This window comes from Oncorhynchus mykiss, chromosome 17, assembly GCF_057628025.1.
Source record: "Oncorhynchus mykiss isolate SJ-2025 chromosome 17, ASM5762802v1, whole genome shotgun sequence".
Lineage (NCBI taxonomy): Eukaryota > Metazoa > Chordata > Actinopteri > Salmoniformes > Salmonidae > Oncorhynchus > Oncorhynchus mykiss.
Genome location: NC_143038.1, coordinates 13,749,959 through 13,768,623, shown reverse-complemented (window position 1 = coordinate 13,768,623; position 18,665 = coordinate 13,749,959). Strand labels below are relative to the sequence as shown.

The window sequence follows — 18,665 nt, the reverse complement described above, 5'->3', positions numbered from 1 at the left end:
AATAGTACAGTGCATTCGGAAAGTATTCAGACCTCCTGATTTTTTCCACTTTGTTAAAATTACAGCATTATTCTAAAATGGATTACATCCTTTTTTCCCCACTCAATCTACACACCATACCCCATAATGACAAAGCAAAAACAGGTTTGTAGAAATGTTGGCAAATGTATTAAAAATAAAAACGGATATATCACATTTACATACGTATTCAGACCCTTTACTCAGTATTTCGTCAAAGCACCTTTGTCAGCGATTACAGCCGTGAGACGTCTTGGGTATGAAGCTACAAGCTTGGCACACCAGTATTTGGGGAGTTTCTCCATTTCTTCTCTGCAGATCTTCTCAAGCTCTGTCAGGTTGGATGGGGAGCGTTACTGCACAGCTATTTTTAGGTCTATCAAGAGATGTTCGATCTGGTTTAAGTCCGAGCTCTGGCTGGGACACTCATGGACATTCAGATACTTGTTCCGAAGCCACTCCTGCGTTGTCTTGGCTGTGTGCTTAGGGTCTTGTCCTGTTAGACTGGGGTGAATGTTCACCTTCCGAGGTCCTGAGCGCAGGTTCATCAAGGATTTCTCTGTACTTTGATGAGGGGAAACATTTTTATAAATCAACTTTAGAATAAGGCTGTGACGTAACAAAATGTGTCTGAATACTCTCTGAATTCACTGTGTCTACAGGGAGGAGACCAAGAATCAGATGGTCACTCTGACAGAGCTCCAGAGTTCCTCTGTGGAGATGGGAGAACGTTCCAGAAGGACAACCATCTCTGCAGCACTCCACCAATTAGGCCTTTATGGTAGAGTGGCCAGACGGAAGCCACTCCTCAGTAAAAGGCACATGACAGCCTGCTTGGAGTTTTCCAAAAGCCACCTAAAGGACTCTGACCATGAGAATCAAGATTTTCTGGTCTGATGAAACCAAGATTGAACTCGTTGGCCTGAATGTCAAGCTTCACTTCTGGTGAAGCATGGTGGTGGCAGCATCATGCTGTGGGGATGTTTTCAGCGGTAGGGACTGGGATACTAGTCAGGATCGAGGAAAGATGAACGAAGCAAAGAACAGAGATCCTTGAAAACCTGCTCCAGAGTGCTCAGGAACTGGGGCGAAGGTTCACCTTCCAACAGGACAACGACCCTAAGCACACAGCCAAGACAACACAGGAGTAGCTTTGGGACAAGTCTCTGAATGTCAAAATACAGGAGTGCCAAGCTTGTAGCGTCATACCCAAGAAAACTCGAGGTTGTAATTGCTGCCAAAAGGTGCTTCAATAAAGTACCGAGTAAAGGGTCTGAATTACTTATGTGAGTGTGATCAGTTTAAAAAAATGTTTTATTTAAAAAAAATACATTTGCAAATAATGTCTAAACCTGTTTTTGCTTTTTCTTATGGGGTATTGTGTGTAGATTGATGAGGGGGAAAAACAATTGAATACATTTTAGAATAAGGCTGTAACGTGACAAAATGTGGAAAAAGTCAAGGGGTCTGAATACTTTCCGAATGCACTGTAATTCTAGGGGTTCCTATTCATGCACAAATTGCACATTATCCCCCTGCGTTCATGCCTTTCCGAATGCACTAATTCTACGGGTTCCTATTCATGCACAAATTGTACATTATCCCCCTGCGTTCATGCCTTGATATAGTTTTTACTTCTTGTATAACTGCATTGCAATAATATATCATTTCCATTTAAGTTTGGACAGTGGACTCTTTATTTCATAGCTGGATTCACACATCTGGAATTTGTGGTCACTGACAAAATGTCAGTTGTATTTTATCATTACATTGTTCTCATATCCTGTACTAAATGTAAACTTGATTTTTATAATGGATAAATAAAGTATGTTTTGTATATTTCTTTTAAACGTTTAGATTTGAAAAGGGGAGGTGCTTTTACAAGCCTCTTGTTTTTTTTATGTCTCCTGCACATCTGCATTTATTTTGTCTTTTAATTATCGTAATATTGTCTTTTTCTTGTTTAAATAAACATGTAATAATGTAACGTATGTACTTAACATGGAAAATATGCAGTGGTCAATCTTGAGAAATTACCATTAAAACACGTTAAAATACAATGATTGTCTCTAATACAGTATGTTGAATGATAGTCTTGTAAAATTCATACATATAACATGGTCTAAGTGTGTATGTACAAACACATGCACACACCCATGCTTCAGTAATAGTCAGAAGTTCCTCAAAAGAACGAAAATGTGACTGAGGTCTGACCTTAGTTCCCAGTCAGTCAGACAATTTACAGAGCAAAGATGTTCATTTACCTTAACTTTCTAATCCTTGGGTATATCTGCAATACCTGCGCTGGTAAGTACATTTTAAAATGTGTCCAAATCCTTGTATTTGATGTTTGAAAAACTGGACAAAGTGTGCACCTGTGGGTAGTATGATGAGCTTTGTTGGCTAATGGGAAAAACTGTACACAACTATTCAGTCTATTTTAACCTCAGTCTAGTCTGATCGACGCTCAGTCTTACTTATGACTTCATTGACCATCATAGGCAGCAAAATTCATATTTTCCTACTATAGGGTTAGATCCAGGGTAAAAAAAAATATATAGCATCTTGAAGTGTGGATCCTAACCCTTTATTGATGTTTCTTATGACAGGGTTACGCCAAAAGACAATGCCAGAGAAAGAAACAGTAACCTTGAGCTGTAATCACCCTGTGGGAAGTTGCGTAACATGGAGCAGAGAAATAGATTGTAAGACAGTAGACATTGTCACTATTCAAGATGGAGTCGATGACAGAAAGCACATTTCTGATCCAGGCAACCATTATGGCTCAATAGACAAGTCATTGGTTATAGTGAGTTTGAAAGCCTCAGACACTGGGACCTACTTCTGCAACATGCAACCAACAGTAGATCTAAGAGTGACATCAAACAATGGCAAGAGTGTCCCAATAACCAACTGTTCTGGAGAGAGAAGACCAAACACCGAACACAATAATACTAAGCAAGTGTTGGTTGGTGTAGTTTCTGGTTTTGGGGTGCTTCTGTTAATGAGCATCTTCATCTGGAGATATTTCTCAAAAAGAAGAGCAGTAAGGGCTGAAGCGGAAGGCAAGAACATTGCAGACGACCACATCTATGCTGTCATAAAGGATCATGGGGCCAGGCCGAGAGCAGAACGCAGCAATCAGGGTCAGAGTGAGTCTATATATCACCTGGCAGGTGTTCCAGGAATGAAGGGTGAAGGTACTCCTAAACAGAGTGAATCCCCTTATGTCATGTTCCATATTCCGCAAACTGAAGTCACAACAGTGAGGGCATGAACTCCTTCGCAATAAATCTACAGGAAATTATCATGACGAGTCTTTGCAAGTCACTCTGAATCATTAAGACATCACTTTGTTTTTTCACAAGGCTATTTGATATTGGTGTATTTTTCCATCCAGTAGCCTTGATGTGTGTGAACTTGTTTTGCCTCAGAATACTGGAGTATGTATGTCACCTTAAATGAGATAAGTTCCTTTTTCATGATCAAACTGGAATGGTCAGTGAATTGCTTAGCTTTTAATGCAGGAATAGTAAACACAATTATACACACACAATCACACACAGCCAACATACAGTGCATTCGCAAAGAATTCAGACCACTTGACTTTTTCCACATTTTGTTACGTTACAGCCTTATTCTAAAATTTATGACATTTTACACACACACACACACAAACAGGTTTTTAGAAATATAAAAAAATGTCCCACAGTTTACAGTGCATGTCAGAGCAAAAAAAACAAGCACTGAGGTCGAAGGAATTGTCCGTAGAGCACAGAGACAGGATAAATGTTTTACCTTTATTTAACTAGGCAAGTCAGTTAAGAACCCATTCTTATTTTCAATGACGGCCTAGGAACAGTGGGTTAACTGCCTTGTTCAGGGGGCAGAATGACTGATTTTCACCTTGTCAGCTTAGGGATTCGATCTTGCAACCTTTCGGTTACTAGTCCAATGCTCTAACCACTAGGCATCCTGCCACCCGATTGTGTCGAGGCACAGATCTGGGGAAGGGTACCAACAAATTACTGCAGCATTGTTAAACGGAAGAAGTTTGGAACCACCAAGACTCTTCCTAGAGCTGGCCGCCGGGCCAAACTGAGCAATCGGGGGAGAAGGGCCTTGGTCAGGGAGGTGACCAAGAACCCGATGGTTATTCTGACAGAGCTCTAGAGTTCCTCTGTGGAGATGGGAGAAAATTCCAGAAGGACAACCAGGCCTTTATGGTAGAGTGGCCAGATGAAAGCCACTCCTCAGTAAAAGGCACATGAAATCCCACTTGGAGTTTGCAAAAAGGTACCTAAAGACACAAGAAAGATTCTCTGGTCTGATGAAACCAAGATTGAACTCTTTGGCCTGAATGGCAAGCGTCACTTCTGGAGGAAACCTGGCACCATTCGTACGGTGAAGCATGGTGGTGGCAGCATCATGCTGTGGGGATGTTTAAAGCGGTAGGGACTGGGAGACTTGTCAGGATTGAGGAAAAGATGAACAAAGCAAAGTACAGAGAGATCCTTGAAAACCTGCTCCAGAGTTCTCAGGACCTCATACTTAGGTGAAGGTTCGCCTTCTAACAGTACAACGACCCTAAGCATACAGCCAAGACAACGCACGAGTGGCTTCGAGACAAGTCTCAATGTCCTAGAGTGGTCCAGCCAGAGCCCAGACTGGAACCCAATCTAACCTCTCTGGAGAGACCTGAAAATAGCTGTGCGGCAATGCTCCCCATCCAACCTGACAGAGCTTGAGAGGATCTGCAGAGAAGAAATGGGAGAAACTTCAAATACAGGTGTGCAAAGCTTGTAGCCTAAGAAGACTCAAGACTGTAATCGCTGCGAAAGGTGCTTCAACAAAGTACTGAATAATGGGTCTGAATAGTTATATAAATGTTATATTTCAGTTTTGAAATTTTTAATACATTTGCTAAAATTTCTAAAAACCTGGTTTTGCTTTATCATTATGGGTTATTTTGTTGTGTAGCTGTGGGGGAAAAAACAATTTAATCAATTTTATAATACGGCTGTAACATAAAATGTGGATCTGAATACTTTCCGAATGCACCGTAATTCGTCATTTAAAATATTACACCCATTTGAACATGAGTTACGCAAGAAATGGATTGATATGCTTGCTGTGTATTACACCAGTAAGTGTATTACTCCTGTAAGATATTCAAGAGGTCATAAACTGTCCATCATTTTTAATTAGTTGCATCCATGTTATAAACACACAATGCCGCATCAAAATATATTGCAGAAGTTTTATCAAATGTATTGATTTTGTAAATGTGTCAGTTACAACTACAATAAAATGGTACAGCTAATCAGTTTCTTGCTGTACATTATTTTGCAGATAGCTAAGTGTTTTTACAGGACATAAATACACACAAATGAGCTGTCAGTTCTGAAAATCAATATAATCCTAATTATATTCCAGTTCAATTTTTTAAAATATAAAACAAAAAGTTTATACTACAGTACTTACATATGACCGACTTTCAATCCCTCAATTTGGAGTTTCAAAATGGACACCAGTAAAGCAAAGTGATACTCCTCTTACATCATTAACATATCAAAGCTAAATCATCTCCAACTAAAATCAACAATAGACGTTATAATATACAATTCCTTTTATGACATTCAATGTCAATAGTTTACATTGCGTGTGTACAAGCACTTCATTTAGAAAACTATGCACATAAACATTCAAATTATATGTATACAATATGGTTTACAAAGGGAGTGAATCAAGTTTTTTTTGCACTATACTAAATTGAATGTGAAACTGTAGTATATTTGTACCTACAGTATAGTACAGTTATTAAAGTGTTTCTGAAATGTTGAATCAGCAGCAGTGACTATATTAAGTGTGAAACTCAGAAGACATGCAGTCAACAAAAGCATCATTCTATTAGCCAGCTGGACACATGGAGAGGAACACTGTTAGCAACAGCTTTCACGACCAGTAGGCACACCAACTGCCTAGGCCCAAAAATACACAATTAAGTGTTGAAAGGTGAAGTCTCGAGAGACTATACTGTGCCACCATTAGTTGATGCCACAGTCAATGATTATTCTCACAATCCTGAATACTATGATTCAACCTGAACCAATGCCATATGTGACATCAGCTCAACTTTTTAAATTTTATGTTTAACTGTAGTAGCTACCAATAAAGGTGAAGTCCAAGACTATTACTTCGAGAGCTCACCAAAATGACTAGTTAACAGTTCACCCAAACTGGGAGGGATCATGAGTCCTTGTTATCGCACTCAAAGGTTCCTCTCCTAAGACTATTTACAATTGATACATTGTGTAATAATGAGAAATTTGTATCAACATTAAAAGGGGAAGTTCAGTTTTTTGGTTTCTAACCTTGTAGGAACCATCTAACATTAAGTTATAAAATACTGAACATCCCCTTTAAGCAAGTTCAAGAAGCCATGACCCATACAGTACAGAAACAGGCCACCCTTAACACTACAGGTAGTGAAGAATAATGCCTTCATGGTCAGTTCCCATAGTTACAGCACATGTCAGTCTCAATTGCATATCACCAGAAATGGTAGAAACTAGAGTTGCCAATGAAATTATAGCTGCATAAAAATATATTTTTTTGTAAAGCCTCCCTTCAAAACATTATTTCTGAGTAAACTGTGGTGAACAGGAAGAGAGCAGAGTGGATGACTTAGCAAGTCAATGCTGCCAGGACTTTGCAATGTCTTCTAGATTGGCAGCGGTTGCATTACCTTTCAGCAAGGCCCGCTTTAGAACCATTTTGTGTCACTGTAATAGCAAATATTCTATACCGGTTGTCATTACATTACTTACTTGACTTATAAGATGAGACCATTTCTCATGTGTTTGGTCCTCATAAAAAGTAACATTTCCACAAGAAAGGAAGGAGAGCGAGTAGGAAAGGAAGGAGAGCGAGTAGGAAAGGAAAGAGAGCGAGTAGGAAAGGAAGGAGAGCGAGTAGGAAAGGAAGGAGAGCGAGTAGGAAAGGAAGGAGAGCGAGTAGGAAAGGAAGGAGAGCGAGTAGGAAAGGAAGGAGAGCGAGTAGGAAAAATGTAGTAAGGTAAGTAGTAAGTTAGATATCTGTTCCTTAGTGCCTCTGATAACTTGGTTGTACTGAGGTCAATACCTAGACTGCGACCTGCGAAGGCACTGCACACTTTGGTTTTGGGATTAAAGCTGCTCCATCATAGCCTGGTCACAGATCTGTTTGCGCAACTCCAATGGGCAATGCATGACAATGACCATAGGAAATGGCAAAACAGCACAAAAAGATCTGGGGCAAGGCTAGCTCCAACCCGTCCTCATCTAAAATGTCTTCAACCAGTTCCATGGCTGCTGTAGTCAAAGACGCCCTTCTTGAAGAATGGGGAGAAGTCACAGACGGTGTACTTGGATAGCTGCAGACCACCCTCAGAGTCCGAATCAGTGCGGAGTGGAGAGCCCGAGGAGGGCGACATCATAACCCTGAAGAAGTTTTTCAGATATTTCTGGAGGAGCAAACGGAGAAGAGTGAAGAATGACTACAAGTAAGAGTTTTTTTTAAAGAGAGTAAAAAGTAAAACATTTACACAAGTCAAAAAGAAAACAAAGAGAATGTACTTTCCAGAAGAGAGAGAGTGTGTGTTAGGTCTGTTTGAGAGAATACTATAGATTAGTAGGGTGTGAATTAGCAATGACAGTAGCATGGAGCATTTATCTCCTGCTTAGTCATCCAACCATAGAACAATATTTCTTCTTATCCATACAATGGATATCAATTAATACAATAATAATAATTCCTACAGTGCCATCTACAGTTCCAACACACTTTAAAAATCAGTGGTCACCAAACTTTTCGTAGTCAAAAAGCAAACAGAGATCTATCGCTCAGATTATAATTTTTTAAACATGACTTAAAAGAATGTAAGCCTATGCAACATTAATGAGGTTTGTGCAGTAGGCCCAATACATTATTACAACACATTTCACTATGCTTGGCCTTCAGACTATTATATTTCAAAACTTAAGCCTTGATAACAAAATATTGAGAACAAGATCAGTTGTTGTATAACTTGCAAGGCACAGCTGAGCATGAATTGAAATAATTTGCAACAAATTTATTTTACTGTACTGATGGTACCTGCATCTGATGGTCAGTTTCAATGGAGGGAGAGAGCAGCAGAGGGTCTGCCTCAAGTTCCCTGCTCTCTCCTTTCCTTGGGGAGACTGACCAGAGAGAGAGGGGACAGTCTTCCACCTAATGGCGAAACTCAAGTCGCACTACATTATTTCTGCCTCATGCACAAATTCACGTTATTCTTATGACTAGAGAAAGGGGCGAAAAACATCAACAAACAACAAAAAAGACAACGAGCTGCTAATAATAAAAACACAGGCCTGTTGATACATTCATTGCAGCAGCAGTGGTGGTTGTAGCGCGAGTAGAAGTAGGGAGAAACACTTTTTAAGTTTAGTGAAAGTGTTAAATAAAAACAGTGCTGAATAAAACAAACATGAACTCACTCAAACACATCAGCTATTTGCTGCATCTTTGACAGTCTCGGTTTAGTCAGGGTTTTAAAAGTTATGAACTCTCACCTAGGCTAGTATCAAACTTTGCTGTGGGTTCGTGGAAGCTGTAGGCATGGTGATTTGAGCTATCTGATTGGCCAGCGCATTAGGCACACTTGATTCAGCTCTCTTGATCTGCAGGGTAGGCAGAGTTTGTCCCTTCAGACAAATTAAAAGGTTCAAAAATGGAAACACTTTTCCTACCCAGCGTGCAGGGCTTCTGAATCAAGTGCACCTACTGCCAACAGCGCAAGACTAATAAAAACAAAACATTTGAGCATAAGGATTTAACATTGGCCTTTCTACAGAAATGTTTGGTGATCGACAAGGAATGCCTTACAATGGACAGTTTGGTGACTACTGCTTTAAAATGTCTGTCAAGGAACAATTAGGTCTCTGAACTGACGGATGACAAACCTTCAGACTTTTGTCAGTGATTGTCAGATTTCGATAACCCTGTCAGTCATTACAACTTAATTATACTACTATTAAGAAACGCAATAGTATGTGTCAATGGCAGCACCCACCTCCAAGTGACTCTGCCGCTCAGCAACCATTCTCTCATCTCGGTTTCCAAATAGTTTTTTGGGAGGGAATTCTAAAGCTGCAAGCTGGTATGGAAGAAGGTCATTAAGATCGCATCAATTATACTACGATTATCTCCAATAGGGGAGGACATGTTGTATGTGGTAATTCCTAGTTCATCAGTCTTTTTACCTCTGGGTATTTCATCTTGAGAGTTTTGTGCATTTCCCGAAAGCGGCTGTATCTCCTGAAGACGGTCCACGTCTCATCCATTACAGTGATCTAAAGAGAGAGGAAAATAATACTGAGTACAAGACTGATACAACTAACTCATTGAATAAGGGCAGAATTCTAAATGGAGCACTAAGTAAGTAGTAAGACATGGACCTGTCAGACATGTACGGAAGACCAGAGACAGCAAAGTGACGATCCTGGGTCTTGAGAGACACTTATTAACAAGAGAAGCGTACCTTAATTTCAAACTCAAAGTGCTCATCTTTCCCTTGCCCTCTGAGAACGTAGCGAGGAATGCTAATTTTAACGGGGTCCTTTAGGCAGCCGGAGTTGGTCCCAAGAGGGACAGAGACAAATCGCTGCTGGGAAAGACATGGGTGGAACAAAAGGAAATTGGGAGAGAGAGAGAGAAACATGGACAGGAAGGTGGAGTCTTATTTATATGACAACAGTGAACAGGTATGAAACAGAACAGCCAGATACCACCAGGCAACGCAAAGGCTTATACAGAACACCATCTTTATTTTTTTGTTAAAACAATTAAACATATTTTATTAACATTGTTACAGTGATCATAGTCACAAGTCATTGTACGTCAGACATTCTTCATGTTACTTTTCACTCATAGTCCTCAAAACCATATCGCACATTACCATGTGATTGATATGCATAAACGTATACACAAACACATTGAAGAAAACAATTTCACCAGCCAAAAATGATTAATGTGAGCATTCACGTAAGAACAGAGAAGGAGAGCTAAGTTGACTAAACAAAAAGGTCAACCTATTCCCTGTAGTGGGGAAGAAAATCTATGAAATATCCAATTAATCAACTACACCAATACAAAACAATTAGGTTTGTGAGTAAAACTGTTCTTAAAGTGACAACGATTTGATTAAGGTGTACCACCACATTGGCAGTATGTTAAGAGAAGCATTCAAATATACTATAAAATACTTTAAAATCAATAGCAGCCATTGGAGTTACACCTTTACATTTTAGTATTTGATCTATATTCATAATATGGACATGTATTTTCTTATAACACAATGTTCATGTAGATACGTTTCAATAAAATGTTACATTGACATTGTGGATGTACATTAACAATTACAAAAGGCATGGTTCCCATGTTACAATAATGATATTTTTTTTGTTTTTTTTTTTAAATATAATTTTCAACTAATCAAAAAAATCATTTAAACAGCGTTAAATACATATTGAAGTGGTATGGCGGTGCCGTCATGCTCAAACAAAATAGGATTTACAAGTGAAATATTTACTACAAGAGTTCAGCAGGACGGCACGGTCATTACACTTCAGGCCTGCAGTGGCAGTTAAACTCCTTTCCTTTTATTACCTACTAGCATTACATCATTTTATGACCTGTAAGCACAGGCTTAAAATCAGGTTGACAGATGATTGATAAGGATTGCTGCATCCGAAGTAGAGCTGAAAGTTAGTTTCCAGGAATCAGCTGGGGGTCTGCAATCAGAAGGAAAAGGGACAATGGCGACGCCTTTCCTGGTTTTTCTTTTGGTCTCAATCAGCCCTTTGTGAGTCGTGGAGAATGCGATGTCAAGCACCATACATCTATCGCTGTGTCTCACAAGCACACATCGGATGTCTGAGCGTCTGCGCAGCTCTACTCCCTGAAACTGGGGTTGGATGGGAACCAGAGTTGAGCCTCGAGGTACCGGGTGGAACACAGCATCCTCTTGCACCAGGCCTATGTGGTTGTCTGTGAGAAAGAACTGGCAAAGGACATCTTGGCGCGAGGTGGAATAGTTTTCCACCTTGATGGAAGTGTAGAGAAGAAGGTGTATGTCAGCCAATGAGGGCTTGTTGGGTCCTTCCATGTTGCCGTGCAGGATGTAGAGCAGGTCAGCCATGATCCTCTTAAAGCGTGAGGTAACACAGAGGCCACAATCCAGCAGGAGGTCTGGAACGTGGGACCTCCAGTCCAGAGAGAGGCGTGAGAGGTCTCCACGAAGCAAGGGGTGGGCTCCTGGGCCTTCCTGAACCTCTGCCGGGGCAAGGATTTTCAGCAGGGTACAGCATAGCTCCTGGGTAAGCTCTCTGCTGTGGGTGAAGATAACTAAGATGGTGTCTTCAGTGGAGCCCAGGAGTCGTACATGCTGCCCAGCAAAGCTCACTTGGATCTCCTTGATGTGCAAGAGACTGAAGTGCTGAAAAACTGCCAATGGCTGGTTGTTACCTAAACCAGTACCAGCGGAGACTGCATAGAGGTCGGTTTCAGATAACAGTAAGCAACATGGTTGTGGTGTAGGCTGTTTGCAATTGGCAACGCTTAGCCAGTAGATACCCAAAAGGTGGTGGGAAGTGGCAGCGATTTTGGGCGTCACACAATACAAACGAATGAGAATCTTCTGAAGTGGAAGAGACTGTAATTCCGAAAGGAAGATGGGAAACTGCACGAGCGTCTGACAATAAACTACAGGCTTCCCGTCTTTGTAGGTTGTCACAGAGCCTTTAGGCCATAATGAAATGTCCGTAATTGCAGACATATGACCTTTCTCAGGTACATTGAAAAGGCAATTGCCTGTCAAATTGGCAAAATGAACTTTATTCTTCCTCGAGTTGGGTTTCATTGAATGGTCAAGCTGCTTTTTCTGAACAAATGGAAGATCTTTTGTAACTATGGTCATGTACTGAGAGAATGTAGTAGTCAATGCTGAAGTCTCTCCTGCTCGAACCTGCCTAATGATATCCCGTGTACTCTGCAGATATCGTCCAGCGTCGTTGTAAACTCCAGACAGCTTGCCTGCCAAGTATCCAAGGACGTAACTCTGTTTGGCTCCCAGTTCGTTGGTTAGTCGATCCGGTTCTGAAGTTACCAGATTCCTCTGCACCTGCCCATTTACAGACTCTTTGGGGATCTTGTTGAGACCAAAGTAGCCCTTGATGACGATTTGCCTCTTTGAACTTTGTCTCAGTATGGGGACTTCAGAGTTGATCATGGTTGCAGTGTCGTTACTTGTGTTCTGAACTTGGTCTTTGGTAGCTTCCACAGAGTCAGACTGTGTGAGTCCGTGTAACACTGGGTTTTCTGTTCTGGTTTCTCTGGACTGAGAATATGATAGACTTTTGGTCTTGTCAACAATGTAGCAACTAAAATTGGTTACTCCCTTATCTGGGCTACATTGGCTGTTACTTCCATCCTCACTGACTATGGTGTTTGTAGACCTAAATCTCCAGTCCTTGGTTTTAAAATCACAGCCATTGTTCTCGCTCTCAGCTTGGTCAACCTTTCCCTTCACTCCCACCTGCCACCATTTTGCTTTTTCACCCTCTTTATAAGGCAATATGCCCTTCTGTGCCAAGACTTTGGTTTCCCCTTCTGGATTGTGAATTTTATCTAACTCCGAGTGGTCTTTGCCACCTTCTTCTTCTGAACTTGTTGCATGCCCTTCCAGATGAGTGCTCGTCTCAAGTCCTGGGACATACAGGTAGCTACGCCACAGCAAGGGCATGGAGTCTTTCTGTGTGGACAAGGGGGGGATTCCATGACTATAACTTCAAACCAGAGATCACAGCTCTGAATTATAGTCTTTCAATTATTCATTCTCACCCCAGTAAATTAAGTTCTTCCTCCACCAAGTGTAAAAATCCAGTTGTGATTGAAATAAAATTGAGATGAGCAAGATTACAATTCAAAACAGAATTAAAAGAGATTGATGATTGTTATGCAGCAGGAATACAAAATTACACATCCCAGGCTTCCATGCAATCTTGTTATTTTCTTACAAAACCAGATATCAACCTTGTTTGGCTGGACATTTCTCCTTATCCTGTTCTACACTTAGGTCGGCCTCCTCGGTCAGTGACTGGTTTCCTTTAGCCAATTCAGTATTTTATCCAATTTCCTGCTTCTTTGTGATTGTGTGGATTTTTCTAGCCAATATCCCCATAAACAGCTATATTCTTATGTGTTTGCCATTTCTTTATAAAGGTCTTAAAAAGGTTCTTGGTTGAGGAATCTTTTACGGTTTATCAGATACAGGTATCCCAAATTTGTAAAACAGAATGTTCCCTAAAGCGCCTTTTACAAACGGCATGTATTTTTTCCATAGTTGGTGTGGTGGTTTGTGAAGATTCAGCATGATTGCCACTCAAGTTAAATTACTGTTTAAAAATGTCTGGTTAATTTCTCCATCAAAAAAAGAAAATACTGAAGTCTTACCTCATATTTCAATTTCCTAGGGTTGACAGGGTTTTGCAGCTTGTTGTCATCCTGTAATGAATAAGACCACACCTCTAAGCAATGACAAACAATTCCTAAAAGATACACTGCAATGTCAAATTCATCTCAAAATAAAATTGCATATGTTGTGGCAAATGGACAACTTCGGCATCAGGCAGCAGAGTCTGGCCTGATGGCAGACCCATCTCCTATTGGGGAAAATAAAAGCAAACAAGGCAAACCATCATCCACATAATTAGAGAAAGGTTGGAAAAAGATCCCACGTGATTGGTCCATGTAACCTCTACTAGAGAATTATCAGAAATGCATGCAGATTATAGTTCATTTTGTATACCGTGTCGGGGACCTGGGCTTACCTCATCTGTTAATCTAACAGAGCTAGAATCATTAACTTCTTTGTCCTCCTGTAGGATTGAAGAACTTCATATAATTGCTATTTTTTGAAGGCAAAATTTCCAAATGGGGTTTTCTTTATTAAGCTCCTATTGTATGGGAGACTACAGTGGCTAAGACTTTGAGTTTGAACGTCAATAATATATTTGTGAGATTGAGGAATATCACCATCTGAATTTTGCATACGCTCTGTACGGAGAATGCAAACAAAACAATGCATCACTGATGCTTACCTGCAGAGATTCAGATGAAAGTGAGAGCTCAATGTTTTTGTCACCATTGATGCGGTTCAGCTTCTGTAACCTTCTCTTAACCTCCTCCTCAATATATGCATTTATCCTGTCAACGGATAAGGAAACTTAGACACTCAAACTACAATGGCCAGGTCAACCCAAGGGTCCAAAAATAAGGCATCTTCAATATGATCATCTGGTAGTTACGTTGACATCTACATTTTACCATTCCCAATCCTACAACAAATTTGCCTGTGCTCTTTCTGGCAATCATTGTGAATATTGCATCATTCCTTCAGAAAGTATTCACACCCATTTACATTCTCCTCATTTTGTTGTTACAAAGTGAGATTAGCTCGATTCCGTTTCTTTTTTATCCTGGAAAAACTCCCCAGTCCTTGACAATTACAAGCATACCCATAACATGATGCGGCCACCACTATACTTGAAAATATGGAGTGTGATACTCAGTAATGTGTTGCATTGGATTTGCCCCAAAACGTAACACTTTGTTTTCAGGACAAAAAGTGAATTGCTGCATATTTTGCAGTATTATTTTACTGCCTTGTTGCAAACAGGATGCATGTTCTGGAATATTTTTTATTCTGTACAGACTTACTTCTTTCCACTCAGCCATTAAACCCTGTTTTAAAGTCACCATTGGCCTCATGGTGAAATCCCTGAGTGGTTTCCTTCCGTTCCGGCAACTGAGTTAGGAAGGACGCCTGTATATTTGTAATGACTGGGTGTATTGATACACCATCCAAAGTATAATTAATAACTTCCCCATGCTCAAAGGGATATTCAATGTCTGCTTTTTATTTTTAAAAATATCTACCAATAGGTGCCGTTCTTTGCGAGGCATTGGAAAACTTCCCTGGTCATTGTGGTTGAATCTGTATTTGAAATTCACTGCTCGACTGAGGGACCATTCAGATATGAGTTCAGATATGGGTACAGAGAAGGTAGTCCTTAAAACAAATCCCATTAAATCACTATTATTGCTCACAGAGTGAGTACATGCAACTTATTATGTGACTTGTTTACTCCTGAACTCATTTATTGGGGTGGCAGGTAAGCCTAGTGTTTAGAGCGTTGGCCTAGTAGCCGAAAGGTTGCAAGATTGAATCCCCGAGCTGACAAGGTAAACATCTGTCGTTCTGCCCCTTAACAAGGCAGTTAACCCACTGTTCCTAGGTTAACCCACTGTTCCTAGTCATTGAAAATAAGAATTTGTTCTTAACTGACTTGTCTAGTTAAATAAAGGTAACATTTTTTTAAAGTAAAATAAATACTACGTAGGCAACAAAATGTGGAAAATGTCAAGGGGTGTGAATACTTTCTAAAGGCACTGTACCCGTCATCTGCGATAGGAAGCACTGGGGGTAGACTCTGGATTGGGCTGACGGGGGGGGTGCTGAGACCGGTCTTTTCGTCGCCGCTCCCAGTGTGACTCCTTCCACTTCCCTCAGTTTTACTGATCCTCTGCTTCAGCTTATGGATCTCCCGCTCCACCCTGAGGACATGCAAAGTTGTCATGTGTTTATCAACCCAAAGAGTCATGATAAATACGCTTATTCCCCAAAACTATTAGTACAATATCATTATAAAAAAGGCAGAGTTACTAATTTATCATGTCCATAATCATATTACCAATTGAGGAACACCATTTTAAAACAGGAGAGATTGACCAATGTGATAATACCATCATCACTCAATGGACACCATCTCGCATCATATCATCTCTTGAAACTTTGACATAAGCTTATCTACATTTTTCATAATTATGTAGACAGTGTTAACTCAAATACGACAAGGTTCCAGTTTAACAACGTTTACTCAACCGTATTAGCACAATACATGGTTGCCATTACACTCAGGACAGGTTCATCAATGAGACTCCTGCACAGGCGCACTAATAACAGAGTGATAGCACCGTATAATAACAGAAATATAAGGATACTTAAAACATGACCTTAACAGACAGCAATGTGTCTTCTACACACTTTCCACTAAAAGGACAAATGTTTTACTATTAATTGATTCTACAGATGTATCTGTAGTGACAATAAATAACAAGCATGCTCACCTCTTCTGGTCGAGTTCCCGCACGGGCCCCAGAATGGAGGCCTTGCGCCTGGATTCCTCACTATCGGGGACCAGCGAGACACTGCGCCTCAGCGCTAAGTGCCTTCTCTCCAGGCGCGCCACCGCCTGCTCTAAGGCCTCACGCTGCTGCTTCTCCCGCGACTCCAGGATCTCCTTCTCCTTGCGCCGCACTTTCTCCTCCTGGCGCGCCACGTTGGCCGTGAACTCGTACGTCTCCTGCAACTGCTGAAGCTGCTCGGCACTGGCGCAGTGCGAGGTAAGGCGCTCCTCCTTCTCCTCAAGTTCCTTCTCCACCTGGTACAGGGTGTTGTCTAGTCCCAGGGATATGTTAGATATGCTGTCAGCACCAGTGGAGGTTCCGAGTTTCAGCAGCTCCTCCGCCCTCTGCCTCTCCTCGGCCACCGCCGGCAAGAGGCTGTCGGTTAGGCTGGCTAGCCGGCGCTCCTTAAAGAGGAGGCACTGCTCGGCCCGGTGCATCCGCTGCTCCTCTTGGGAGAGTTCAGAGGCGTCCTGCGCTCCCTTCTCCTGGGTCTCTCGCAGCTTTCGCTGCCGCTCCTTATGGACGTGGACCAGGAGGGCCAGGGCAGCGCGCTCTGAAGCCACCTCCTTCTCCAGGCACTTCTTCTGCTGCAGGAGCCCCTCCTCCAACTGACCCAGCTCCTCCACCTGTGCTGCCTTGAAGTCCGTGTAACGGACCTGGGCGGCGTGCCCAGCCTCCACACCCATTCCTTCACAGTCGGAGCGCCCGCTGGCCTCCTTGGCGCAGAGCAGGGCCTCGCGGATCTCGGCCAAGGCACGGCGCTCCTCGTCCAGTCGCCGGGTGTCCTCGCGGGTCAACAGGGCTGCCGCCGCCTCGTGGCGCTCCCTCAGCTGCTCTTCCAGGCGCCCAACCAGGCCTAGCTGCTCCAGCTCGCCCTCCTCCAGCCTCCGCCTCTCCGCCTCCAGCCGCACCGCCTGCTCCTCGTTCTCCCGCTTCAGCCGTTCCAGCTCACGGAAAATCTCTGTCTGCTCGGCACGCTCTGCCGCCTCGCTATGGCGGCGCGCCTCCTCGTCCTGTGGCTTCTCATCCTCGCGCTCCTCCTGCTGCTTCAGCCGCCTCTGTAGCTCCAGCTCCTTGGTCTCGCGGTGGCGCTCCTCCTCAAAGCGCTGCTTCTCAGTCAAGAGGTCGCGCAGGCGGCTTTCAATGTCCTGGCTGCGGCAGCGGAGGGTCTCCTCCTGGCGGCGGATGCGCTGCTGCACCTGCTCAGACTCCTTGCGCTGGGACGTCACCTCGTGTTGCAGGCGCTCCAGCTCCGCCTTCTCACACTTCTGCCTGTCTTCCATCTCCTTAATCAGCCTCCTGCACCCCAACCAAATACAGATAATACATTAGTTTTGATGTCTTCACTATTATTCTATGACATAACACACACACACACACACACACACACACACACACAATCATGTAGTAACCAAAAAAGTGTTTATATAAAATCAAAATATATTTTATATTTGAGATTCTTCAAAAGTAGCCACCCTTTGCCTTGATGAGAGCTTTGCACACTCTGGGCATAATCTCAACCAGCATCACGAGGTAGTCACCTGGAATGCATTTCAATTAACAGGTATGTCTTGTTAAAAATACATTTTAGAATTTCTTTCCTTATTAATGCATTTGAGCAAATCAGTTGTGTTGTGACAAGGTAGAGTTGGTAAACAGAAGAGATAGCCCTATTTGGTAAAAGAACAAGTCTATATTATAGCAAGAACGGCTCAAATAAGCAGAGAGAAATGACAGTCCATCATTACTTTAAGACAAGAAGGTCAGTCAATCCGGAAAATGTCAAGAACTTTGAAAGTTTCTTCAAGTGCAGTCGCAAAAATGATCAAGCGCTATGATGAATCAGGCACTCATGAGGACCGCCATAGGAATGGAAGACCCAGAGTTACCTCTGCTGCAGAGGAGAAGTTCATTAGAGTTACTTGCCTCAGAAATTGCAGCCCAAATAAATGCTTCACAGAGTTCAAGTAGCAGATATCAACATCAACTGTTCAGAGGAGACTGTGAATCAGGCCTTTAGTAGTGGAGCAATTCAACAATGAAGGACACCAATAATAAGAAGAGACTTGCTTGGGCCAAGAAACATGATCAATGGACATTTAGACCGGTGGAAATCTGCCCTTTGGTCCGAGAAGTCCAAATTAGACAGATTTTTGGTTCCAACCACCGTGTCTTTGTGAGACACAGAGTAGGTGAACGCATGATCTCTGCATGTGTGGTTCCCACCGTGAAGCATGGAGGAGGTGTGATGGTGTGTGGGTGCTTTGCTGGTAATATTGTCAGTGATTCATTTAGAATTCAAGACACACTTAACCAGC

The 18,665-nt window shown here is 42.0% G+C and overlaps 1 protein-coding gene across 16 annotated transcripts in view; it reads right to left on the bottom strand.

The window, feature by feature from the left end:
- Positions 1-3,521: 3,521 nt before the first annotated feature.
- Positions 3,522-18,665, bottom strand: part of LOC110493739 (kinesin-like protein KIF16B) — a 32,664-nt gene continuing 17,520 nt past the window's right edge. For 2 of the 16 annotated variants that reach the window (XM_090204865.1, XM_090204866.1), the window contains 9 exons: positions 16,288-17,646; positions 15,556-15,714; positions 14,199-14,304; positions 13,929-13,976; positions 13,552-13,602; positions 9,581-9,703; positions 9,303-9,392; positions 9,113-9,196; positions 5,204-7,522 (listed from right to left, as the gene is read on the bottom strand). In XM_090204865.1, coding sequence (XP_090060991.1) covers positions 7,352-7,522; positions 9,113-9,196; positions 9,303-9,392; positions 9,581-9,703; positions 13,552-13,602; positions 13,929-13,976; positions 14,199-14,304; positions 15,556-15,714; positions 16,288-17,646 — 2,191 coding nt within the window. In that variant the 3' untranslated portion in view covers positions 5,204-7,351. Of the gene's footprint in view, positions 7,523-8,154; positions 9,197-9,302; positions 9,393-9,580; positions 9,707-9,844; positions 12,851-13,551; positions 13,761-13,928; positions 13,977-14,198; positions 14,305-15,555; positions 15,715-16,287; positions 17,647-18,665 lie in introns of those variants that run through there. The other 14 variants (XM_021568189.3, XM_021568188.3, XM_021568179.3 and 11 more) reach the window with 11 other exon arrangements.